This window comes from Sphaerodactylus townsendi, linkage group LG10, assembly GCF_021028975.2.
Source record: "Sphaerodactylus townsendi isolate TG3544 linkage group LG10, MPM_Stown_v2.3, whole genome shotgun sequence".
Classification (NCBI taxonomy): domain Eukaryota; kingdom Metazoa; phylum Chordata; class Lepidosauria; order Squamata; family Sphaerodactylidae; genus Sphaerodactylus; species Sphaerodactylus townsendi.
In genome coordinates, this window is record NC_059434.1 from 35083112 (window position 1) to 35111038 (window position 27927).

At 40.3% G+C, this 27927-nt stretch overlaps 1 protein-coding gene across 1 annotated transcript; it reads left to right on the forward strand.

The window, feature by feature from the left end:
* The first annotated feature begins 326 nt into the window (after window positions 1-326).
* On the forward strand, window positions 327-24261 carry AGA (aspartylglucosaminidase). Its single transcript, XM_048509238.1, has 9 exons — window positions 327-550; window positions 5226-5379; window positions 8987-9099; window positions 10582-10694; window positions 13009-13126; window positions 18798-18873; window positions 19655-19762; window positions 21200-21333; window positions 21979-24261. The coding sequence occupies exons 1-9, from the start codon at window positions 406-408 to the stop codon at window positions 22077-22079; spliced, it is 1062 nt and encodes a 353-aa protein (XP_048365195.1). The 5' UTR covers window positions 327-405; the 3' UTR covers window positions 22080-24261.
* Window positions 24262-27927: the final 3666 nt, after the last annotated feature.

Here is a 27927-nt window from a genome sequence, read left to right on the forward strand (position 1 = left end):
TGCCAATAAAGGCCTATTGTAGGTATGCATGTAACAAAGAATGAAGCTCTTTCGAGTACATATTCTTTCAGATAACAGCATTATCCAGTCCTGCTTGCCCTTTACAATAATTCCTATTTTTCCTGTCTCCTTTCCAGTCTTTGCAAACATGAAGGGGAGAATGAGACGCACCCAACCTAGGCTGTCTTCACAACGAGACAGAAAACCTCCCCACCTCCACCCTACCGAGCAACAAGGAGGCGGCACCTGATGACAACAGCCGTCACTCAATGGAGCAGATTAAGCTCCACCCCCGCCTGCCTATTACGCATGCGTTTGATGTCCCTGTACTACCGGGCAGCGGGAGAAAGCGAAAGAGGGCTCCAGCCACTGCGCCGGTGCTGAGCGGATCGCGCTCTGCAAACGATGGGAAGCTGCCGCTGCTGGCCTCAGCTGTGGTGGTCGGTTCTGCTGCTGCAGGCAGTTGGGGACTTGATTCCTCTGACCGTCGGGGCGTCTGACTTGCCTCTGGTCCTCAACACCTGGGCATTTAGGAAAGCTACCGAAGCAGGTGCTGTTGTCTTGCGTTCAAGTCTTTTCCCAAGCAAATCTTTCTACCCTCCTCAAAAGCGTATGGGGACCTTATGGCACCCAGAGACAAAATGAGTTCTCGCACCGCCATGCAGGGATAGCGAGAGAAGCCGGCAGGCTCCCCATCCCTGGACGGGCAGCGCGAGAGGGGCGGGAAGGGAAGCCAATTGGCTTCTCCCCCCTCCCTTGTACCCGCAGCATGAGTTCTTGCACTGCTGGGGCAGAGACAGCAAGAGAAACTGGCAGGCTCCCCATCTCTGGACCGGCAGCACGAGAGTGGCGGGAAGGGAAGCCGGCTGGGTTTTCCCCGTCCCTTGCACCTGAGCGCAAGTTCTCACACAGCCTGTGGAGTGACAGCAAGAGAGGTCAGTAGGCTCCCCATCCCTACACTGGCAGCTCCAGAGGGGCAGGAAGGGAAACCCTCTGCCAGGGGTAGGGAACCTGCGGCTCTCCAGATGTTCAGGAACTACAATTCCCATCAGCCTCTGTCAGCATGGCCAATTGGCCATGCTGGTAGGGGCTGATGGGAATTGTAGTTCCTGAACATCTGGAGAGCCGCAGGTTCCCTACCCCTGCCTCTGGCTGGCCTTTGCCGCTTCCCCTCCCCCTGAGTGGGCAGCCCGCTCAGAGAAGAAGGGAAGTGGCTGGAGGGGCGCCTTCGCTGCTTCCCCTTCCTTTGAGCAGGCAGCCTGCTTGGAGAAAAGAAGCTGAAGGAGGAGCGCCTTCACCACTTCCCCTCCCTTTGAGCAGGCAGCCTGCTTGGAGAAGAGAAGTGGAAGGAGGGGCACATTCTCTGCTTCTCCTCTCTTTGAGTGGGCAGCCCTCTCGGAGAAGAAGGGAAGCAGCCGGAGAGGTGCCTTCGCTGCTTCTCCTCCCTTTGGGTGGGCAGCCTGCTTGGAGAAGAAGGGAAGCCGCTGGAGGGGCACCATTTGTCTTCGCCAGTTCTTTACCCACGTTGTTCTCTTTGACACTGTGGGCGGGCTGAAGGATGCCAAAGACTCTGGTGGTGGGGAAAGGCATCTGGTCACATGGGGGGGGGGGCAGTTTTGCCCCTCTAAGTGACCAAATTTGTTGCACCCGGATACATGGGTTACCCAATGTCACCGAGCAGGTACACCTCTGACCCTCCTTCTCAATTTGCGTTCTGCCCATGCCTCTTTGCTCGATTTCTTAAATGCTAGTAATTTCCTCCCAAATTTGCAGGTGAATTTGCAAAAAAAAAAAAAAATCTTGGGAGTGAATTACTTCCAAATTTTAGAAGGGGAATAGCCTGGAGAAAACCTCAGAGCAAAGCAGCCCCTTTTTCTGAGCTTCCTTCTCGCATCATGCCCGATCACTGATGGTTCAGTTGTGCAAGCAAACTCACTGGATCAGTGAAGGTCCACCCATGTAGTGGGGAAGGGTGTGCAAGCCTGTCAAGTCTTGGCTTATGAAAAAGTCACGTATGGAATTATTAGTCCTCTTCCAAGAACCACATGCATTCCAATAGGATTCTGTCTTAGAGGTTGCAAAACCAGTCCCACAAAATATGGTACCTGATTGTGATTGTTCCAAGTGGGAAGCAGATACCCTGCATATATCTGAATTACTTGTTTTAAAATTTTTTGCAGGGAGCTGTCTTTTAGAGCTGATTCTTGGTTGGTGTATTGCTACATTGGTGTATTGCTACATATTTTAGCCAGTGCTATACATGTTAATTTATCATGTGTACACATAATGTTTTGAATAATGGTTGATGTGTTTGTAATGGCCCACAGCTACATAGAAATAATATCATTCGTCCATTAAAAAGTAATGTATGAATATGAATGTTGAAAAACTTTTGCATTGAAACACAGGTTTGGAAAGAAGCCTGTCCTAACTGTAGTGCAAGGTCCACACTGATAGTTACATCTCCTTTGTCCAGGGGCGTTGGCAGCAAACCTGTTCTGAATACTTAGCATTGCTTATTGAATATTAGTTACCTCTTAATGTCCATTAACCCCCTCCCCATCCATGGCCAGTTTTACAAGTTTGTATTTTAGTGAAATGGGGATTCTGATCCAGAATAGTAACTGTTGTTTTTTGGACGGGGGTGGGGGGAGAACACAGTTTACCAAGGAAGAGTGCAAGGTTGTGCTGGGTCAGCTGTATCTCTTGTTCCACTGGACTTTAGTAATCTCCATAGTCAGCTGTATGGTGTTGGTTAGAAGTCTGTTATCAGCTCTTTTTGCAGTTTGCTCCTCAGGTTATATAAAAGTCATGTTGGATAATACTCCCAGACAAGGCCTGTTTTCTGTGTGTGCCTTTGTGATTTTCCACAGCATTGAGATATGTGAACTCTTACCTCAGATTCCAGAATTGAGGTGTGGGCCATGGTTCAGAGATAGAGCCTGTGCTTTGCATGCAAAAGGTCCCAGCTTCAATCAGTTGCTGATATCCCCAGTTGGCAGGATCAGGTGATGGGGAAAATCTGAGAGTATGCAGAGCTGCTGCCATGCGGAATAGAAATCAGCTTGACAAACTGTTAGACCTGTAGTCTGATTTGGTAGAAAGCAACCTGGTGTTTACATACCTTCATAGGGAAAAGAAGGGGTTTTTCTTTACCATGTATTTTCATGAAGCATTCAAGTCCATTTTGTGTCAAATGGGATGTTTTGACATGGGTTGAAAAGCAATTGGGGTGTCACTAAATGCTTTCAAAACACTCACTCGGTGGCATTGTACTCCATCATAGGAATGGGTTAACATACCACTCTGGTGCTTTTTTAACAGCCCCTGTTCCTCTGCCAACAGCAACTTGACACAAAACATGAAGTATTTTCGCTCTCTTGTTTCTATGCCAGAAAATCACTCCTGGTTAGTTGTGTGTGTGTTGTTGTGCTGTTAAAAAGCAACGGCAGTTTTTGTGTTTGTTTTTTTAAAAAAAGCCCAAACCCTGTAGGTTGGCAACCCTACGTGCTGTTCGCCTTTTCTTTTAAACGTTAATGAGTTCATTGGAGACTCAAGCCTTAAAAGAAAAATGAGAGCAGACACGCTGAGGTCAGACAAATGGTCCATTTAATTCTGTAGCCTATACATGAACTGGTCAGTGCCAGATGCTATGGAAAAAAATGAACAAGAAACAGGGAAACTGTTGAATGTGCCTTCCCTCCCATCCAGCTTAAATTCCGGTAGCCTCGGGTTTTAAGAATGCTTGGAAACTGATATCCTTTGACTATCTTGACTGGTAGAAAATTGCATCTGAGTGGGTAGATGAATTTTGGAACATTGCCTAACACACATACTCACTTGCAAATCTGCAAGACATTATAAGTGTTTAGAGCACACCTAGTTTTACCCCCTCCTGCCCACGTTTGGATGCTCTTAGCACACTTGCTTGGATTTCATCAGGCTATCTGGCAGCCAGGAGGGGAGGTGAAATGAGATGTTTAAAAAATTTGTATGTATATCTCGAGATTCTCTTGTGCATGGAGAAACCCTGAGGTTATCTAAAGGGCCTGTTTTGCTGCGATTATAATACATATGTGACAATGAAGTCTTTATTTTTTATTTACTACAATTTTATCTTTGATTTATACACAAAGTGGACTGTGGACAAATTAAAAATATTAAACGAAATAACAAAACAACAGGAGCCATAGCTGTAATGTAAAGTGATCAAATTATCCCCCCGCCAGGTATCATGTACAGGCTACACACAATAAAAACCAGTGGAGAAAAAGCGAACAAACCAAGCCAGTAGAAGTTAAAATAAAACAATCTTAACCAGTATTTGGAAGCCCCATGGTGTGTGTTGCAGGGCAGCGGGAGTGACTGACTTGCTTTTCTGAGTTAGGGGATTCCAGTTTGAGGGGCACATCTGAAAAAGCCATCTTTCTTGTGCCCACCAGCTAGCCCTCACCCAGAGTTGGTAGGCAAAGGACTTTTCCAATAATTGTTTCATAACTGCTTCTTTCAATGCATTCTGGAAAGGACCTTGTTGCAAACAAGCATTAACTATCTGTTTATCCACTGAACCAACCATTCTCCGCTGCCATTACAATTTAGTTCTGTGTAGACTTATGACAGTTGATTTCAGTGGACAGTTGATTTCAGTGGAGTAATTTGAGGATTTATTTGGATATTAGTATACATTAGTTTCTTTGTATGTGTGAGTGTGTACACTCACATACACACAAGTTTGTTTACAGTATATAATTAGCTGATCACTTTGGGCTTTAGCAGGAATTGAGGAGGGGGCTGCCTCTAATTTGTCTTGAGATAATCCTTTGTTTTGCCTGATTCATACTATCAGGGAATAGGGTGTGCTTGGAACCAGGGTGGTATTGCCCATATGCTGGCACACCCATTGGATGACCTCTTGGAATGCTAAAGATTTTACTGAAAACACAGCAAAGGACTCTGCTGCTCATTAACCACTGGAGATGAAAATAAAAGTGCCTTAATTTCTGCAAGGATTCTGTAACTTTCCCCATACAAACAACACCTGCTTGATTGAATTCTTGTTTTGTAACTTTTGATGAACATTCATGAAAATATTTGATGCATATTGTGTGATGTTTTTTCAGGGATGAGATTTGTGGTATATGTTTTAAAAATTGAATTGTTTTATATTTTCATACAAAATCCTTAATACATTAGTATATTATGGCAGATATTGTTATTGATTGCAGCTTGGAGCACGTTACAGGCGGGGGGCTCTGAACTTGATGCTGTAGAGAAAGGTTGTGGCCAGTGTGAAATTGAACAGTGCGATGGAAGTGTGGGGTATGGAGGCAGTCCAGATGAACATGGAGAAACAACATTGGATGCAATGATTATGGATGGGTAAGAAATCCACAGGGAGAGTATGTAAGTGCTTCATGGACATAGGAGATTTAGTGTAAAAACTTCAAAATCTCTTCTCTTTGCTTCAGTGGAATAGACTGTTCTGTACCTACTGCTGCCACCATTTTTTCATTTGAAGTTTATTAGAGGTTTTCTTTTCAATAACTATTTTTAGTTATAGTCCGCCTTTCTTTCTGAGACTCAAGGCACATTACCAAATTAGAAAAGCAGTGCAATAAAGAAAAACTGTATAAGACCTTCTAGAACATATGTATTTTTCACATTCTGTGGAAAAGATGAAGTGTGGGAGCCTTCTTGATTTCATCAGGCAGGCTGTTCTACAAAGTAGGAGCCACAACAGAGACTGCTCAGGCATGGAAAATTGTTGATGTACCTATTTGTGGTGTGGTACAAAAGTCTTTATTGGCACACAATACAAACAAAACAGGTTAAAATCAATAAAAGATAAATTTTAAATACAGACTTAAGAATTCATGACTTCAAGAATAAAATTAACAACAGTATTCACAGAACAATACATTAGTATTGTTCAAAAGATTTGTTCACTCTAGCCATTGTGAGCAGAGAGAATGGAATCCATATATTTTGACCTGATATTGTCATTTTTAGGAAATTCAAATAAAGAGTGGGCAAGTGTTTCAACAGTAGCCAAGGCACAAGAGCAGAACCTTTTAAAACATTCCACTTTTTATAATATTCACTCCAATAGCTCCAAGGGTGATTGGGGTTAATTAATAAGCGAAGAAATGTTGCCATAACTCCACACTCACATGGAATTAGCAAGGTAGTGGGAGAACAGGTTGTCTTGGCTGCAAGCATCAGTTTATGAAAATCTAGTTCCAGGAGTATATTCCTAACTAATCTAATTGCTTCTGTATAGGGGAACATATTGAGTGAATCCAGAGGCAAACCAATAGCTTCGACTTTCTTAATAATCAGAGATTACCAATCAGAAATGAAGGTGTTAGATAACAGTAAGGATGTGTAGCTATCAGAGCCTGCCAGAAAATAAATATGCAGCCAGAATTTAATGGCCCTTATCCAAGCCAGGGTTTCAAGTATAGTTTGACACATCTCTATACACAACACAGCATAAGGCACACATCTAGGGAGCCTCATTAGTTTCCGAAGAAATTTGGAATGTAAAAGATTGAAAGAATTGTTTATTGCGGAAATCCAAATTGGGAATCTGTACAACAACTGCAATCCAAACCTGGTGTGTGCAGAAGTAATTGCTGCCTGCTGTTGGAAAGACCATGACAAGTTGTATCGCTAACAGACGCCAAGATATCTAAAATGTTTCACCTGTTCGATCTTATGACCCATAATTTGCCAAGACATGGGCTTCCAGCTCTTTGCAAAAATGAGAACTTTAGATTTGGTATAATTAATTTCCAACCTGTTATCTTCACAATAATTGGCAAAAAGATACATTAGACTTTTAAGCCCAGTGCTAGACAAGGACAATAGCGCAGCATCGTCTGCATACAAAAGTAACAGAACATGTGCAAGATGCAACTTAGGACTGTGACCATTAATTAAAAACAAGTCATAAGCTAAATCATTCAAAAATATTGAAAAGAGTGGGGGACAATATACATTCCTGCTTAACTACACGGGGTATACAAATTCTACTGGTGAGCTCACCATCATGAAAGTATTCAACATGACAAATGGTGTTAATATACAATTGCCTGATTAAAAATAAAAGCCTAAGATCCACATTCAATAGCCTCATCTTATCCCAAAGGAGATTTCTGATTACAGAATCGAAGACTCCTTTTAAATCAATGAAAATAATTTGGCAGTTCCAGTAGAGGAATATTTGTTTGCAAGATGGGATAATACTGTGCAGTGATATAATGTAGATTTATTCTTATGAAATCCTGCTTGCTCAGAACCTATGATTTTAAACTGATCCAGCCAAGATTGTAACCTAGATAGCAAACTAATCAATCCCCACTTCTGGGCTATTTGCATTAATTATTTCCATTCTTAAATTAGAGATAGAAGGCAAATTTACAAAGGTCTTAGAAAAGATTTGTGATTGTGGTGACCATGTCAGATGCAAATGAAATTAATTATTGTTAGGCTGATCATTATAAATAGGCTCCACGGCCACAGAAAAAAGGAAGATGGTCAGCCATTTGTGGTATGACAATTTCAGAATACTTTGGTCTGGACTAAGCTGTCACAGGATAGTCCCTAAAGTATGTGAAACCAACTACATAGCAAGATATAGCTAAACTGCTAAAATAATATATCTAAACTACCAATGCAACATCTTAAGAAAACTCATTGCTCACCCTTTTCTAGAAGAAGTACAACCAGGCAGATTTGCCCCTTGTTTGCCTTATTGTTTGACTTTGGTCTAAAGTGCTTGTATCAAGGAAATAAAAGTTAGAGAAAAAGAAGTCAAATTAGCATTGTATGCCAACAATGCACTGTGATTTCTAGAGGATCCCGAACACAGAGTCCCAAAATCGATAGGTCTTATCACAAAATCAGGAGACTTCTTGGTATATAAAATTAAGAGGGAGAAATCAACAATTGTAGGCTGTTATCAATCTGTCAGTCTTTGAATTGATCAGTCCCTGACAACAACAAAAAACGCCTACAGGGGACAACCTAAAAATTAGAAGCCAAACTCCTTTTTCAGAGCCTTGTGGTTTTAAATCATTGTTGCCACAGAACCTAATCTTCTCCTCTTCACGATTTCTTGTAATTTTATTGAAGCTGTGATAAAACTGTAGTATGTAAGAAAATATAGGAGTTCTTCAACTTCAACAAATCTTTATTAGGCATATCAGTAAAAATAAAAAATACAGGACAGAATATAGGAATTAACCCTAGTTTGTCATAGGCACATTAAAAAGTTAGCTTGTAATCCTAACTTCTTTTCCCCAAATTTGTCATAATTCCATTATTGCTTTCAGAAGCTCCATTTAATTGAATAGTGAATTGAATATTGGACTAATTGAATTGAATATTGGAGCCAGTGTTCAGAAGTAGTGAATGAGTTCATTTCTTAAGTGAAGCAATGACAAGAATTTCAAATACATTTATTTTTATGTTATATGTTCTGATGCAAAATGATAAATAAGCTTTGCACGTCAATTGAGAATTATAGAGTGAGAGACTACAATGAAATAATTGCTGAACTTTCTAGGTGATAAGGTGTTTTGGCACCTGATTTGTCAAGCTGTGAAATAGATGACACCGCAATTCAACTATCTAGGGTTGGTAATCCCAAGAAATCTAGAGGACATGTTCCCTTGAACATTGACACTATATATTTTTAAATATTACTGATATTTTAGCTGATGGAAAGCTAAAACATTGTGTGGTAAAATTAAGATACTAAATAATTATTTATTTAGTAATGTTTTCCTACTGTCCTTCTTTTAGAGGCATGGTGTCTGCATCAGGAAGGGAGAATTGGTGGAAATAGCCTATTTAGTCTGGATACAGCTGAGTGCTTTTTTCTTTATAAGGCATGTGCTGTTTTGTATTATGTGCTATAGAAGTTGGCATTCCTTGCTGTATGTTTATCTGGCTTTTGGTGTTCGTTTTTTGTTTTGTCTAGTAACACTATGGAAGTTGGGGCTGTCGCAGATCTCAGACGGATAAAGAATGCTATTGGTGTGGCACGAAAAGTGATACAGCACACTAGGCACACCTTACTGGTTGGCGAGTCAGGTAACTTTCATTTGGCTGTTTTGAAATAGTAGTTTTATATCCATGCCATGTTAAAAATGGCCCTGATAACACTTAAAGGAGTAATAATTGCATCTTATTGAAAATGATGGAATAAATGTAGTGTAGCAAACTAATTGCTTTTCGTATGAAACAGGGCTAATTTTAGTGGACTGCTGTAAACTGAATTTGATGGTTTATTTTTGCCCTGTTTGTTATAGAGACTAACTCTTTGTATGTTTACTCAGAAGTCGAGTTCACTGAGTTCACAACAATTACTCTTCAAAAAAGAGTCCATTGCTTTGTAGTTGTCAATAATAAATACAGCAGTGACCAAAAATAAGTTGGTGGTTCCGGTCTCAAAACTATTTTTGTTACGGTTTTTGCATTAGATACATATTTTAAGATATCTGTAAATGCTAAAAATAATACAATATGATCAGATACTCACTCAAAATATGTCCCCAAGCAGTTTCTTCTGTTCAATATGTCCCTAATGGCATTAAAAATTATATTAAAATAGTTTTGTAATTCAATCACAATATCTTCAGGAAATTCAGAAAAAATCACTAGTATCTAAAATATTTTTGAACCATTCTGTCCCTTGTTGGGTTGTATAATCATGAATCTTTCAGTTATCTGTTACAGAGTCATATGTTTTCTTCTAGTTAGCTAGCAGTCTAATGGAGCTCTAAATACTTTTGTTCCCAAACCCTATAAAATGTCCGCATTTCTACTGTGAACAATGTGCTACAAAATGAAAGACCCATCTTGCAAGGCAGAGCACACATGAAAAGTGGTGATATCCACATGATGCCTGATGTTGTGGTTTAATTTAAAGACGCCTTGTTGAAGTCTCATCTAGATGGTGCTTACCTTTTATTAAAAATCTCACATGACCAAAGGTCTTGAGCCTAAAACCAATACATCACAGCAGATCAAACAGAAAAACCAATATAACGTGATAAAACAACAACAAACAAAAATTGTAAAATACATTTATCTCAAAAAGTCCACAACCCATTAGAAAGTAAAAAAATAACAGCGAACCTATACAATTTATGATAAAAATCAACAAAATAGTGCTCTGGTTGTTGTGAGTTTTCCGGGCTGTGTCGCCGTGGTTTGGTAGATCTTTTTCCTAACGTTTCGCCTGCATCTGTGGCTGGCATCTTCAGAGGTGTATCACAGAGAGAAGTCTGCTACACACTTTGTCACAGTCACAGATGCAGGCGAAACGTTAGGAACAAGATCTACCAGACCACGGCCACACAACCCAGAAAACCCACAACAACCAGTTGAATCCAGCCGTGAAAGCCTTCGACAAAATAGTCCTCGTTTTTAGGGAGATCATTATAATTTAAAGATGCCTTGCTGCAGTCTTGTGAAGATGGTCTACATCTAAGCTAATGGATGTCACTATTATGCATGACTGTTATATGATATGTACACATGGTTGGTTTTTCTTTTCTTTCTCCTTCCAAGCCACCATGTTTGCAGAAAGCATGGGATTTCCAAGTGAAGACTTGACTACACAGAATTCTCTTTCAATATATTTAAAGTGGCTTAATCAAAACTGTCAGCCAAACTTCTGGAAGGTAGACTACAACTCTTTTCTCTCTATAGCCCTGGTTGACTGTGTTGCTGTTTACTAAATAATTTTTATAAGTTTGAAAATTAGATAATATGTCAGTTATATGTCCAATAAATAATTTCTGGATTTAGCTTTCATTTGAATTTGGCATGGGTGTCTGCAGTCTGATTTGCAAATTTTTAATCAGCTTTGAATGTAGATATAATTTGTCATTGAAAGATGATTAAGGAAGCATGGGGAAAGGATAGCTATTCTTAAATTTGCAGAACTTGTGCCAGATCTTTCAGTTGGTGAAGGAAGGAGAATAGGATGATTCCCACGAATTGTAGCCATAGAATGTTCCTAGCTGTTTGAGGAAACCCTTTGCTGGACCATTGCAAAGCAACTGAGCATACTTTAAGTAATATTCTGGAGCCAATTGGGCTATTTTTTAATTGTCTGATTGCCAGCCAAATCAGCACTAACTACTGACAACCCTGACTTCTATATTTTTATCCAGCTTTCTTGCTTTTTCAAGCAGGTGACTTGGTGATAATGGCTTATGAAGACAGATTCTTCCCTCCCTACTTTCTTTCAAAAGTCTTCCCTCTTCAGGGCTTTCAACTGGCTTTCCTTTGGGAACTAATTAAAGACTTCCACTTTCTCTCATTTGTCACTTACAGCCTTCAACACTGCATCTGATGTGTTCTCCCTTTTAGAATGGAACTTCCTAGCTTTGCTTCAAGTTGACATGCTTAGAATTAGAATTTGTGGAACAGTTTCTCTCCCCAGCTGTTTTTTTGTTTGTTTCGTTTCTGTTATGAACATGCAAGCGGTGTTCTGTTTCATTTTTTAGCATCGCAGTGATCCTGGTAAATGTATGAATACCTCGTCAGTGTGGCAACCAATAGGATGAGGACATCTTACATTATGGATGCAAACCGAAACAAGCTTATTTGGAAGGACGGTCACACTGAAATCCAGAACTTTCACATTAAGCTTCAGATACAGTCGTTCTTTTTGAATCTTTAATTTGACATTCTCATTTAGCTTGGCATGCTAAAATGCACAAAAACACCAAAAGATTCAGTCTCAACACGAAATGTAAATCATTTTTTTCTTTTGATGATATGCTTTATAGGTGGGAGGCAACAGTGCCAGATGTGATGTGAGAAAACTGTGTGTAATCACACAAACAGAATTATCTCTTCCTCTATAGCCAGGCATGCTTGAGTTGTTCCATTTGAGCTTCATCCATTGTTCCATCTGATTGAATTCTTCTCTTCAGAAAATGAGTTTATTTTCACCACCTATTGTCTTTTTCTGTGTGCTTTATTGTATATGTTAAATTGAGTAAATAATTTTTTGTTTGTTATTGTTAGAAGCCGCTCCAAACCTGTAAGGAGAAGAGCGACATAGAAATTTAATGAATAATAAATAATTGCAGCCTAACGTTGTCTGAGGTTGCTACCCATGAGCCAAACTGGTGGGTAATTAACATTCCCAGCAATTAAGAAATATCACCAGATTTTCTACCATCATTGTTTCATACTTGAATTGGGAGCAAATTGCGATTTTAAAAAAATCAGTTTTCTTACTTGCAGCCTGCAAAAATGCCATATCTAGGGTATTTTCTGCAAGTTTTTCCACATAAAACAAAAGACATGCAGTGGCCTATTAAGAAACCAAGATCATTGGAGGGACATTGGAAATCTTGCAAGGGGAAATTTGAGTTTGTTAAACCCCAGAAATCCTTGTGGCTTTAGTGGAGTCACCAGTGACAGGAAAACAACAGTGTTGTAGTTTGTGAAGTGTGTACAATGGGAAAGTGAGTAGAGTTATGAGGCTTCAGTCCTACAGAGACTAGCAGTGTAGCTTTAAATATATGCAAGTTGTCTTATCGTGACCAGTAGGGATGCTCATAAGACTTGGGAAGAACTGATCTTAAATTACAGCTGTAGGTGGTAAGAAATATTATCATGCTGGGTTTTTTGCACACAGAATGCTGATGTATTGTATTTCTCTTCTGGCTATTCATTGCAGGACACATTTGCAAATCACATAACAACATGAGATCTGAGAGGGTTGTTTGTAACTGAAGTGTTTCAATATTGAGTGACTCTAAATTGAGAAATATGCTTTGTCTGTTCTTTGTTCAAAGCGTCTGAACTACAGTAATTTGCTTTCAACAAAACTTTGCTCTTGACATATACAGAAGCCTTATATTATTCTTTTAGTATGGAAATTTTGTTCTGTTTTTTGACTTACAAAAAGATACAAGTTTGTAAGATACCTTTTTCTTTCTTAAGGATTTCATATGAATAAAATTTTGATTGCAGAACGTTATGCCAGATGCTTCAAAATCATGCGGACCATACAAAAAGATTGAAGATTTCAGTACAGAAGAGCAGAACATCTTGGAAAGAACAATTCAAGTTCATAATCATGATACTATCGGTATATTTTTTGCAACTATTCCACGCCACAAAACTTAGGGGGGTTTTTCTGTCATCCTTGACAGACCTGATTGAGCGTATGTTTTTAATTTTATGTAAGTTACAGATAACAGAATATTCTGTCTTTTTCCCTCAAAGGGACCCAAACAAAAATTAAATAGCTATACCTTGGTCTGATCCTGGATCTGATGAACCGAGTCATCCAAGGCCACAGGGCATAAGCCAAAAGCCCTTTGCCTTTTGCCCTTGTGCCCAAGGGCTCGTACCTCTGACCATTCCTGCAATTTTATACTTGGAGACAGGAAGATCAAACAAAAGCACAGCCAGAATCTTCCTGTCTCCAAGTATAAAAGATGCACAAAAGAGCATCAGAGATGCAGCAATAAACAGTAAACTTACTTGGTACTTAGATATTGTGGTTACCTAGCTTACACTTCTCTATTTAGTTTGAGAATCTGAACTATTTGCACCCTGTTTCATCATTTTAATGCAAATCCTAATGACACAATTTCAGAGGAGAGGCATTTTGGTTTGCGGTAGAAATGCTAGATTCAAGTCCAGTAACACTTTAGAGGTTAACAGGATTTTGCGAGAATAAACTGTCAGGAGTTACCACCAGTGGTAATCACATGCAGCTCTCAGCTCAGGTTCAAGTTCAGTTTTGTTGCATAGGGCCAAAGGCCACAAAAATTAACAAAGAAAAAAAACTGTAAAACCACGTAACAAACATTGTTACAAGTTACGTTTTAATAACAATTTAGATCTCAACGGATTTGTTTCTCTAACCCACTGCTGTTATCAGACTGTTAAACATAAAACCTTTTTTGAAAAAATATTCAAAGCTATCTGGAATTTGACTAAAAATATAACAGCAAAAACACCCATGGCTTGGAAAAGACTGTGGAATAAAGGAAACCCATGTTAGGAAGTTTCAATCCTGCTGTGATTTTAATCCTATGTTATAACATGATTTTTAAAAGCTGCCTTAATAGAGTTTATTTTTATGAATAGAAAATCTCACTTCACATCAGCCTCATAAAAATGGTATTTGTAGTTCACTTCTGTTCAGTTTTATTGCATTAGCCACCCTGATCCAGATTTTCTTTGCAACTTAAAGCAAAGAAGGCAACTTTATAAGACACTGCAGGTCCAGCATCTGCACAAAGAAATAAAACTTTCTCCATCACTGTGCATGGGCCTAAATTGGCCAAGATTGGTATCTGATTTTTTTTTTGCTTTGTTACAAGATATAATGACAAACAAGCAAATAATGGCATGGATCTTCAGGTTTTGAACCTCTGCAAATGCATAGATGCTGACCAACTGGTTGTTGGGTATAACTTCTTGCAAACATGACAATTTGCATCATTTTAAAAGTGAATAGATATAAAGGTTGATAATCCTTTTTAAAATGTGATCTTAGATAGGTAGTGTGCCCTAGAAAAATTAATTAATTTGTACCATTATGGATATTTGGATCTTAATATGATTTGCCTGTTGAATACGGCATTGTATCTATGTATCTGGGCCCATGCAATTTACCTGGGAGACCCCATGAACACCATGTGACAAATTGTATAATTGAAGGATTTTATTGTAATAGATTGACCATATGAGGTCTTTTAGAATTATGGTAAAATAAATGCCTGAGAGATGGCTTGCTGGAACTGTCTTCAGTTTATGATACTAGTTAAGATGGGCTTTGTGTGCACTAGCCTGAAGGGACAGGAGACCTATTTACGCTCTCAGCAAGGCAGCTGGAATGTTTGGGGGCAGAGCTAGAATCTTTTTTCAGAAAGATATTTTGGATTCTCTCCAAATTAGCTAGCAAAGCATCATTCCATCCCCAAACCTAAATGCCATATAAAAATTGGGAAGTCACCTTGCTGCGGAAGAGCTTTAAAACTGAATATCTTGAGAAAAAACCCTGTAGTACAATACATTTTTAAGACGGCTCCCATCACCTAGAAGGATGTTGCTTTTATAAGGTGGGCCTTATACGCAAATGTGACACTAAATGCGATTCCCACATTTGAAGGTTCAACATTGGTCAACTTGGAAATCATCTGTGCACCATCTGGAAATTCATTGCTGTTTTCTGAAGACTGTCATTTTGGTCTTATAGTAATTAATGTTTAACAGTTCTTCTTTACAGTAGTCCTTGAGTCTAGACAGCAACCTTCTTCACCCAGTATGGGATAGGGACAGCAAGACTATATTGCCTGCATACAGAAAGGCTAATATTTTCCATGAGCCGGGGGGGGGGGGGGGGTGTCAGCACCTGATGGTCTCTTAATGATGGTGCTAGTGTAAAAGGTTGAAAAGAGGAGGAATCAGAACACAACCCTGTATCACACCTCTAACCACAGAGGTGCTATATGTCAGGAAACTTGGAATTCCACCTCTGTTTTTAGAAGAAAGTTACTGTGACATTTCCTTATCGAAAGCAAAAGATGTTATCAGCGTTAGTGCTTGCCAGTTTAAATCAAAATCTTTATCAAAGGCAGCAGCAAGATCAATAAAAGCCACATAAATATTTTTGGTAATACGTTTTACGCAGTCTGTAGTAAGACATGGCAGTGGTTGATAGTACATTAGCCTTTCCTAAAGCCAGTTTGTACTGGAGTGATGACCTGATTGTCCAGCTCCCAATGTACCAGTTTTCTCAATGAGAAGTTACTGTACAGTTTGACAAGCAATATGTAACAAGATGATGGAACTATAGTTGTGGGGGTTGTGTTTATTATCCCTTTTATATATTGGGATGACTATACTTTGCTTCTAGCCAGTAGAAGGCTTCCAAAAGAATTTATCTGAATAAACACTCTTTCCAAAAGGGGCTCTCACCAATTCTGAAATTGCTTTAAAAGCTCCAGAAGGGTCATATCTTCTCCAGGGCTTTTGCTAGATGACAGTGAGACCTCTTGCCTCAGATGTTGAGGGCTGCTGATGTACATCAGAGAAGCGTAGTGGAAAAATATATTGATCAGTTAAAAGGGAGTTTCCAGCAACCCGGCTGAAGTGGAAACGCGTGTCTTTAGTATTAACTGGGTATCTTACAATGGATATGCATTGGCCTTACCTAAGGATACCAAGTTCCAAAACCTTGTCTCATTTCTTTCACGAAGCGCAAGACCTAATTCTTCCTATTGAGATCTGGCATAAGTGACCTTCTTTTTCTCAGCTCAAACTGGTTCAATCCATCATTAACAACCTACAATCTATGCTGGACAATTACACTCCTCTTCTTGTCCACATACAGCATTCTAACCATAAACAACCTGTCAGCCACAACAGTGTGCTTCTGAACATGGACAGGGACTCTGGGACCAGGACCTACAACAAACCAAGATGCTAACTTTGTCCCCATAATCACTCTGACAACACAGTTGCCAGACCTAATGAGGCCAACCATAACATCTCAGATTCATTCACTTGCTCATCTTTCAGGGTTATATGTGGCATAAAATGTCAACAGTACCCTTCCACACTGTACATTAGACAAACATGTTAGTCCCTATGCAATAGAATAAATTGGTATAAATCTGACATTAGGAATCACAACACTCAAAAACCAATGGGAGGACATGTTAATCTTACAGGACATTGCTGATCTAAGAGTGGCAGTCCTCATACAGTGAAGCTTCAAAGGGAGATTACATGAGTTTGCTGAACTTGAGTTCATTCACAAATTCAGAACAATACACACATACACACCCAAGGCTGAATAGGGACCAAGGATTTTTATCTTGCTTATTTTCTACCCGTTGGCACTTTACCTCTGCTCAAATCAAGCTGATTACATTATACCTTTGCATTCTATGTCCTTTCTTAGCAACATTCCTCCCAGTTTCTGACTGGGATATGACTCTGGGATCTCCCTTCCAACTAGTATTTGATAAAGGGAGCTTTGACTCTTGAAAGTTTATACCCCACCAAAAAAATCTTGTTGGTCTCCAAGGTAGTACTGGACTTCAATCTAGCTGTCCTAATAAATTGGCAGAGCTTGCATTAGGAGAGCATAGTGGCGGTGGCTCTGGATTGTGAAGTCCTACTATAGGCCGAATATATGTTCTGTATAATTTCATGACCCTTCTGCTTGCTTTTTAAAATGTTATACAGTACAGCTGCTAAAGCTGAAATTGAAAAGAAGAGAACAGGGAAAGAGAGATTTTTAAATCTACAAATCTCTTAACTACTCACAAATTTCTTTTCACTTTGGAGAAAACATATGTTCACCTGTAAGTTTTCCCCAGTGAGGACAAAAGCAGTGGGTGTAGATATAATGTTCAGAAGCAAAATCTGGAAAATGTTTAGTTAACACCCTCAACCTTTGCACCATTCTTTGCCTTTAAATTGCACCCCCAGTGGCTTCATTCTGTTTGGGTTGTTTTTTTTTCAAACAACTTGGCAAAACATTGCTTGTTCAAGACCTGCCATCAAAGGAACGTGATGATAAAGAAAAGGTAAAATATTGCCAAAACAGGACACAAGATGCAGTTCCATACTAACATTTCAGGTCAGAACACTGCATGTAAAAATACATCGAGGTAGGCTCTGTTATTTAGGAAATCATGTCAAGAGTTACTTAATATGTCACATTGATTTTCATTGTGGATGTTTCAAAACTACATAGAGCTGACAAATCTTTGTAAACACCAGATGCAAGTTCACATTGGAAAAAGTTTACTAAAGCTGGAGAAGGTGTTTTCTGGGTTTGATCTCTCCATCTGCATAGCAATTATATATGAAATTTACAAAAACACCTAAGTGACTTGGGAACACAAGTCTCAGTCTTAAGGAGACACTTCTAGTATGATTAAATTTATAATCACCAAGCAATTAGCACTTTAAAAATGTCAAATGATAAAGCTCTTACTAAGGTGTGTACTCATGAACACTTATACCATGGCAGCTTGCCAATCTAGTTGTTCTTACAACCAGTTTTCCTTTGGGGAGGGTGTTTTTTGAGTTGCTGTGAAGAAGGAGCAGATCCAATGCAGCTCTATTGAGGCGCTTTGCCCACTGCAGGCAAACTGCCCCTTTGCTCAGTTTTTGTTTTCCGGTAAGGGCAGCATTATGCAATCATCCAGACTTTGCAGAGCAGGACTTTCCTGCATTTGTCTCTTACTGCATCCCCCATCCTAAAACTTTGTTTCTGGAAGTCAGTGTGTGATCCTGGCCATTGCTGATGAGCAGGGACAGGGTGCCCAGCAGGCTGGAAGGAGATCTAACCTCCCTAGGATCAAGGGGAGTCACAAGGTGTGTGGCAACCAGCCTGCTCTGGCAACCAGTTACTGCAACACATTTCCCGGCATCACACCCATTACCTTACCTTACCCCTTGGCTCCATCGGTGCTAAGGCATGTGCTCCCCTGCTAGGCCATTGCCTTCCAAGTCATGCCCCCTTCCCTGCCTTCCAGTTCCTGCATACAACTGCCTGCAAGTGCTCCCCAGCCAGCTGCCCTTGCTTGGGGTAATTACTGTGCGCTGTTAAAAATGGGGGAAATGGCTAAACCTCTCCCCACCCCCTCCATTCCCTGGCTCTAATCTGAATTTATCTCATGGTATGCTACACATAATCCTAACTCCCACACAGGGTAGGCTGTACCTTTCAGTCAATTGATAGACTTTTTGCCATGCCCTAAGTTTCATTCTTTTTGGCTTTTTAGGCATGATTGTGATTGGTCAAAATGGAAGCATTGCTGCAGGGACATCTACAAATGGCGCTGTCCACAAAATCCAGGGGTTTGTATTTGTCATAATATAATTCTTTATTGCATGTAGATTGAAATATTTCTCTAAACTGAACTGTGCACTGTGTGTATTAACTGCTCCTATAATGGAGGTACATTTTATATAACTGGAATAAAAGAACTTTGAAAAGCTTGGTTCATGAAGAATCACCAATATATTAACCAGCAACTATTACTGATTATAAAATTTTATTCTTTAGGGCTGCCTTGAATTGAACTAGTATGTGCTAGTGATTTTTGCTAAAAGGCCTTATTACCTATCTAAATCTGACCACATTCACTAGGCAGGCCTTAAGCAAGCATTTGTCTTTAAAAGTTAAACCCAGCTCTCTCATTTATAGTAAGGGGGTTATTACTAGCTGAGTTGTTTGTGAAGTGTTTTGATCTAGGTTGAAGTTTACTGCAGTGGAACCATTTCAATATCAAAAAATAATGAAATAATTCCCTAGTACAGGAGAACCTAATTTGTCATAAACTACTGAGACTTGGATCTAGCTCTCATTGAGTTTGCATTTTAGACTGCAGGCGGGAATACATGTGATTTAACATGCTGCCATGAAGAAACAAGCAAAAATCCCCAAAAAAACTTGGAATGTTTTTGTGGAAGAATGTTCAGTTGCATGAGTGACCTGAAACCTGAACTGGTTATGCCCCAACAAAGATATTCTGCCTCACAGAGAACTCCTCCTTCAAACTGCTTTCTTAAGTATGAAATACCAAATATTGTCCTCATCAGCCAAATTATTAACATTATTTTCCTTCTCCTGATTTAGACGTGTGGGCGACTCTCCCATAGCTGGAGCTGGAGCATACGCTGATAGCACAGCTGGAGCTGCTGCTGCCACTGGAGATGGTGATGTTATGATGCGCTTCTTGCCCAGGTTTTTAACTTAATGATATTCAGGACAAGGCACTTTTGATATCATTTGGGAGAGAGATTCTAGAAAGTTTCAGGACAAGGCACTTTTGATATCATTTGGGATAGAGATTCTAGAAAGAATTGGGTACTCACAGGATTCCCAATTAAAATTCTGTAAGTCATAACAACAAATAAATGATACACATATTTGCTTGATCATTGGACTGTGAGTTCCTATGCTACATAATCTCAATCCTCTAACAAAGAATTGAAATCTCTCTTTCTTAAGCTAAAATGGTATATCATCTTTCATTTCTGGAGAGCCAGTGTAGTGTAGCCATTACTGTGTCATATTAGAACTGGTTTAGCCTATATGCCACATTAGAGGTAAGTCCTAGGCCACAATAGGTCTCTCAGCAAGGGTTCTTGGCTTTTAGTCCAAAATCAAAATCCAGGGTTCAGTAGTACAGCCCAGAATCATAGACTAAGATTTCCAGAATCATAGACTAAGTAGGTTTCCAGAACTTCAACAAGACAGGCAACTGGTAGGGTTTATTAAAAGGGTTGCAGCAAGGTTGCAGACTTATGTAGTGAGTTCCCCTACTGGTGGTGCTGGATTTCAGGTCAGGCTTCTCTTAGTAAGTTAAGTCAACTTGACTACTTGTAAAGAGTACTGGGGCCCAGATCTTGTGATGACTTATCTGTCTCACCTAGCATTACTTTAGCAGAGGGGAGACCTTGAGATGCCAGACATGTCTCAGCCCTAAACTTTGCCTCTTCCATTTCTGTAGTGCTTCAGGAGATCGTGATGGGTTTGGTCATAGGTGGGTCCATGCTGGGACCTCCAAGCATGAGGACCCTACAGGCTCAGGAAGCAGTGTCAGTGCTTACCCAGGGTCCCTTTGGCATAGAAATTCCACCTCACTGGGTGGGTCTGCCAGGGCAGAGCTTGGGAGCAGGTTGCTCTCCTCCAAAGTTTCCTTTTCCCATTCTAACCCAGGACAGTCCAGGACATGGAGAGACCCCATTCCAATCCTTGTTCATCCATGAAGCTCAGTGGACAGCCTTGGGCCAGTCATTGTCTTATGTTTTAAGGAAATAATTTCACACATTGTTGTGCAGATAAAACAGATGACAGGAAATCTGTGTATCCTGCTCTGAACTCCGCCATGGATAAAAATCTAAAGAGTCCTATGAATGCAAAACTATGAAATGGTATGATGATTCCTTAGTATCTCACCCTTCTTCTTAAAACAGTAGTTTTCCTGTATGAATTCCTGTTAAAGCATCCAGGTGATGCTGCAAAGGGCTCTAGGGGGCACTAGCAACTTCACTAGTTCACTTTCACGAGCCCATTTTTATTACTGGAGAAAGTCGTAAAAATCATTTGCTTGATGGGAGCGGCAGGCTTACTATGACAGTTTTGAGAATGCTTGTCTGTTCATTTACCTTAAACCAGCTATCAAGCCGTGGAATATATGCGAATGGGAATGGAGCCAACGTTGGCGTGCCAGCAAGTTATTTCTAGAATTCGGAAGTATGCCTCAAACTTCTTTGGTGCTGTTATCTGTGCCAACACAAGTGGAAGCTACGGTATGTCTTCAAACATTTTCCCCCGTTCTCATTTTACATTTGTGCAAGTTAGCAAAACTTTGACTCTGCATATATCCTCCATTTTTCACATTTGCCTAGGTATGACTGTGATTACTAAGAAAGTGTTTAATGTTCACATTCTCGTCAGAAAATAACATGTGGCTGTAGCGACTTCAAAGCGCTCAGAGATCAGACATGCTGGGTGACTCATTAGCTAGCCACTGGATCAGGAAGAAGTATCATTTTGCTAATCAATATGGCTTATTGGGTTAGGGTGCTTATTTGGAGTTCTTTTATCTTTAATTTCCCACTGTTCTGTGTTTGAAAGATTAGAGATGCAAGGACTCATTACGTTTCCCAGTATTAAGATGTAAATTTAAAACAAAATATATTAAACTTTGAATTATATTTTAAGGAGATGAGGTCCAGGGAGCTGCTTGGAGGCCCTTTCTTCTTCAAAGGTTAAAAAAGAGACTTTAAAAAGAAATCTCAATGCTGAGTTAATTAAGGCTATGAAAGAATAATTAAACCATTGTAGTCAAGTTATTAGAGGAATCCTCAGATGTTAAAAAGACAAGGAAACAGATTAATGCATCTATCATATTTGCTCTCTTTATTTTCTTATCTTTCCCCTTCCTGCCACAGGTGCTGCCTGCAATAAAGTTCCAGGATTCACACAGTTTCATTTCATGGCTGCTAATCCCACTTTGAGGAAACCATCTCAACAAGTAGTGGACTGCATTTAACATCGGTTTCCTCTTAACCTCAGCATTTATATTCAATAATTGAAGAAGGAATTAAGCTTTGGGGGCTTCCATGTTCACAAAAAAAAAGTTTGCACACTTTCCCTAGAAATGCTATAAGGGGAAATATATGGCCCCTTCCGCACACGCAAAATAATGCGTTTTCAAACCACTTTCACAACTGTTTGCTAGTGGATTTTGCTATTCCGCACAGCTTTAAAGAGCACTGAAAGCAGTTTGAAAGTGCATTATTCTGCATGTGCGGAATGAGCCTATGTTTGCGCCAAGTGTTGCAATACTTAAGTAAATATTAAGCGTGTATGAAAGTATAGCAAAAAGGTTCAGAAAGTGGACAATTATTTTTCAAATTCTACCAAAGATGCCATTTTAAAGAGAACACAAAGAAACGAGCACCTCAATAGTGTCACGAAACCATCTTTCTGACCTTGCTTTTTATTTGGAAATATCTTCTTGAAATGTATTTTCTGTATTTAAATGAGGAATATTTCTGGGTAAAACCATTTAAATGGCAGTGCGGTTTTGCAGCAAAATAGGAGAAAAGGACTGGATTGGACAGTATTGTAGCTGCCACAATTAACCCTTTATTTGAGGTACACAGCCAACTATGTTGTTAGATTGATATTGCTTTGGTTCTCTCATACAAGAAAGACCCATCTGTCAAATGCATGACTAACAGGATCACAAAAAATGGGCAAGGCTCTTGATCACCTGAACTGAATAGTTCTTCACCCCACCAAACAATTTTAACAAATTGTGCACACTAATATAAAACTTGCATTGTGATAACTCGAACAATAACATATTGCCTCTTTTATGCAGAAACAAATGAAGCACAAGATTATTCTAGCTGGACTTTTTTTCTCCTTGTATTTTTAGTTACTGGGGATTTTTCCCCCATGAGCTGTGATTTGTGTCACTGCAGCCACAATTCTATGCAGTCCTTAAAGAGAAAGATGGCCTCTCAGGGTCTAAATCTGGCAGTTTTTTGTTATCCATGATTCCATTGAAAACAGTAGAGCAATACATAGTTACCTGGATACAAGTACTGCTTTCCCCTTGTGATTGCAGGAAACTTTTTCTGAGTGTCTCCATTCTATTCACCTTTCAGAATTAATAGCATCTTTTTTGTATTGACATAGTTTGTCCTGCATTAGACATGTCAAATATAGGGATGGAAGGATTTCAAATCCAAAATCACTCATATTGTTCCTAATAAGCTGGAAAGCCTTTCAGAGCTTGTCAATTTGCCTGCATAGTTTGGATCTATGAATATCTGACATGCTTCCTTCTAACATGTTCTGTTATTCATATTCTGGTACAAACCTAAAATACCTGTTTAGGCTATTCTCAGATACAATGTTATGAATTATTTCAAAAGGCAAATGGAAAAGTTAGTTTAATTTGCTTAGTGATAGCAACAAGCCTTCATCAGGTATCCTGAAAATATATATATATATTAAAACCCAGTATATTTTATAATAGACCTGTTTGAAACAACCACTTTATATGCACCAATAGGCACTGGAGAGACCGAAGAAAACTGTCATATTTCATGCCAAGAATGTCTTGTCTGTAGCAGAGATCCCTACTGTTCTGATAGCCAGTGGTACAATTATATGTAGGAACCCTGCAGTGATGCCTTTCAAAAATATATAGCCCAGGAAACAATTGGAGGTCAGCTATGCAGAAAACAAGACACCTTTTTTCATTAAATAAAGGTAAAATGGCAGCAGGCATCACCCATGATATGTCCAAGCTGACACTTGTTAAAGAAAATATTTTCTTTCAAATCATTTATAGTCACTGGAACTTTTAAAAAATCCAAAACGTCTGATTTTTAGTAAATAAATTCATACTGTAAATTCAGAATTAAGTCATATAAAATTGTGTATATTTAACAGTATATTTGGTGGAATCTATTTAAATTAGGTACTTGGATTTCACAAAAGGTAAGGAAGGACCGTGGTATACATCACTGAACAGTTTAATTGGTTCTCAACATTAGTTGAATGTTTTTGAAAGTGAATTCACAGGGGGCGCCTATCGTGATCACATCCAACCTGTGCTGCGCAGCCTGCACTGGCTCCCAGTTGAGTTCCGAATCATCTTCAAGGTGTGGGTGTTAACCTTTAAGGCCTTACGCGGCCTGGGACCCTCGTATCTTCAGGACCGCATTACCCCATATGTCCCTACTCGGCCCCTGCGTTCAGCAGAGGCCAATTTACTGGTGGTTCCTGGCCCCTCAATGATGCGGCTGGCCTCCACACGGGCCAGGGCCTTTTCTGCCTTGGCCCCTGCCTGGTGGAACACTCTCCCTCCAGCTGTCCGGGCCCTGCGGGATCTTTTTGTTATCTTTTTGTTATCCGCAGGGCCTGTAAGACTGAGTTGTTCCACCGGGCTTTTGGAGTGCCCAGCCGCTGATTAGGTGCCCCTTCTACTCTATTCCTCTGGTTTTCGGAGTCCCCCTGTCATCTAGGGGACCCACTTTTGTTACTGTCTTGTTCTCCCTTTTTTGGGAGGGTTTAATCTGGGGTATTGCTGACGCCATTTTACTGAATTACTGCTGCGTTTTAAATATTTAAACTTTTAAACTTACATTTTAATTTAATGGGGTTTTGTTTATATACTGTATATGGAATCCATGTTGTACACTGCCCAGAGCCCTTTGGGGATTGGGCGGTATAGAAATCCCATAAATAAATAAAATAAAATAAAATAAATAATGAGCTTTTCCTTGTATATTTTCGACAAGAGACTTAAAACCCAATTCAGGGGTTAAATTTCCCTCTGGAGCAGTCACACCCCTGTGCTGACATGGGTGTCTACTCCACAGGCACAAGGGGCAAATGTGCCGGTGGAGGGGGTACTTAACTTGCCGGCCAGGTGCTGCGCAGTACCCAACCCAGAAACTGCTTTCGTCTACCCAACCCATTGGTGCAAAATGCTGTACCGGCATAGCCACTGCCCAGTCGTACCCTGTGTGACAGAGGAGCCACTGGTGGACAAATGCCATGATTTTCATGGCATATCTCTATAAGAAGGGGTTACCATTTTATTTGTTTTTACTTTTGGGGGGCTTCCTGTGCCACAGGAAAACTGTTTGGAAGGCGTGGGGTGGTGTCAGGGCAGTGCCATCCTTTCCTGCTGACTCACTCAGGATTGGGCTGTTAGTATCTTTGCACAGGTGTTTCATTGGCTAGGTACAACACTAGATAAGACTTGTTTGTGTGTGAAACAGTCAACAATGTTAAACTACCACAGAGAGACTTTTAAGTGTAATCCCACATAAACAGATCTAAATGGTAATATCAGAGATCACTAGAACCTGCCTGTTTTAAGATTATCTGCCAAGGCCCTCGTGTAGAGTTCCCTTCTTTAGACAGGGCCTTTTTAGCTGTGGTGTCCAGATATTGCAGCACCCTCCTGAAGTTCATCAGTCTGGCTCTTATTGGCTGGATGTTTCATCAGTTGTCACATGCTCGTTCTTTGCCTAAGCCTTTGGTAGCTTTTGTCTATAGTTTGTGAACTGTTTGTTAATATTGAGTGTTATGTATTGTTTTACTACTTTTTAGCTATAGGTTGTTTTATTGTTTTCATTTTGACTGTATTTTTTAAACTGGCTGAAGAAGTTGGAGCATAATGCTTATTTCAATGTAATCAGTTACTTGCTGAATGATGCAGATGCACGTGTAAATCACTCTGATAACAGGATCCACTTAATCAGACTGTTTGCATTTTTTCTCTCTCTATCTTCCTGACCATTTCCAGTTTCAGAATGTCAAGCCAAAATGTGATATGTGAACTGGCACTATGCAAATATAATTTGCTGTTATACCAGAACAGTTTTAGGATCTGCCACCATCCTGGACGTTATGCAGATGTCCATGTAGAATGAAACCATACAGTTCCTTTTGAGCACATGATGGGAGACAGGACTGGGAAGGCAGACACAGCGGTTTTCATGCAAGTGCATCTATGGTAGGCCCAGAGTTGAACTGACATTTTAATGAATTGGTTCATTTTAAGTGGTATTGTTCATATCCTAATGCATATTCTCATGTTCTGGATGCATTTCAGTTTTTAATTATTATTTTTTAAAAACCCTTTATTTCCACAACATAAATTAATATCAATTTGTTATGGTGCACATGATCTCCTAACTGCACTCCATTGCCACTCACATTTGGTCTGATTTTTGCTATATTAATCAGATCAGCCACAAATGTATACCTACTAGGTATGGCCTGTCCAGTAACAGTTAGGCAGGAGACTGGGCAATGCTACTCCCTCATACCCCTTTTTTTCCATAGTTATGCAAGAGAAGCAGGTTATCTATGTGATGGATACTGAAGTTCTCAAATACAGCTGAAACTCTACACATCATTTCAAGGAGACTATTAAACCAGTCTGTCTGGCGTTGGGGGTAATGGGAGAAGCATTATCCTCACTTTTCTTCCTCTCAATGATATTTTTTTTTTAAAAAAATGTCCTGCAAAGTGGCTGGTTAGCATATATATACTATCTTGAAGAAAGAAGGCAAGAGTGGTTTGGCTAACAGCGACTCTACAGCTATTTCTCTTTCCCAGAAAATGTTTGCTGGTGTGATTGGCCACACTGAGCGCATTATAAAACTTAAAGAAGGAACACAGTGTCCGGGCTCGGCTGCAGCGCCCGGACTTACCCCACTGAGTCCCGCACCAGCTGGCACTGCGGGAGATGGGAAGGCTGCAGAGGAGCCTTTTGCAGGGAGGGAGAAGGCCTTAGAGGCCCCAGAAGCCTTGTTCAAAGGTGAAGGCAGGGAAGAGAGGAGGCTTAGGCCCAGCCCGCCCACAGCTGAGGCGGCTGTAAAAGATGGGCTGGAGAAGCAGCTGGGACGAGGAAGAGGAATGAGAGGGCAGAAGGTATGTAAGGAAATGGGAAAAGACAAGTCTGGAGCTGCCACAGCATCAGGGAATGTGGGTGGTGGTGTGAAGAGACAAGGGAAAGGGACAGCTCAATGGTGGGAAGGAGGGAAGAGGGCCCTGAAGCCCAGACCCCCTTTGAGAACCTAGACCCCGATTCAAGCTGGTCCCCACCCTGTGCAGTAACAGGGTGGGAGTCATTCACACAAGCTGTAAACACCTCTCCCTGTGAGGCCATAGGGGAGAGACAAAGCCCTGGAAACTCCTTTCTCTGTGAAGCAATAAGGGAGAGAGAGAGGGAGGGTGTGAACTTGATGGTTTTTTGCCATCAAGAGGGTGTGAACGAGGGTGTGAACTATCAAGACACGGGAAGGGAGGCAAGGAGACCTACTAGGAAGAGGGAGGCGTGGGTGAGGGCTGCCCTGTACACCCAGTGCTTTGGGTGGTTTCTTGGCCCTTGGACCAATTGGCGCAGTGGTTTCTTGGCCCTTGGACCAATTGGGAAAGTCATTGTCTGGGGAGACCAAACCCCAGGTTAGGGAGGAGGGAAGGATATACCACCCAAAGGGCCCAGGCGAGGGGGGAGGGGGAAACGCCACACTCAGCATATATCAACAATGTGTGCTATGCTTGTCTTTTTCTTCCACCTTAATTAGCTGGATTTTATTTCAGTGACTAAAATATATCGCCCTGCTCCTGGCCATATTAGTCAGCATGGCTTTAAAGCATAGCTGGTACACTAAATCTAGAGAGAAAAAAGTCTGTTCATTATCTTTCTTTCCAAAACAAAAAACAAGCCCAAAAGACCCCTTTAAACCTTGCTCCTCAATCAGTAGAAGTATTCAATCAACCGGGCTGGCCACAGTCACCTAAGCAATTGTTCAAGTATCCGTCTCTATCTGTAGAAACCATTTGACAATTGCAGTCTG

Bases quoted from the DNA above. Each gene is read 5' to 3' on its own strand.
- AGA (XM_048509238.1), top strand. From the start codon at position 406: ATGGGAAGCTGCCGCTGCTGGCCTCAGCTGTGGTGGTCGGTTCTGCTG. The intron at 10,695-13,008 runs GTAGACTACAAC...TTTTGATTGCAG, and splicing joins GTCAGCCAAACTTCTGGAAG to AACGTTATGCCAGATGCTTC. The intron at 13,127-18,797 runs GTATATTTTTTG...TTGGCTTTTTAG, and splicing joins TCATAATCATGATACTATCG to GCATGATTGTGATTGGTCAA.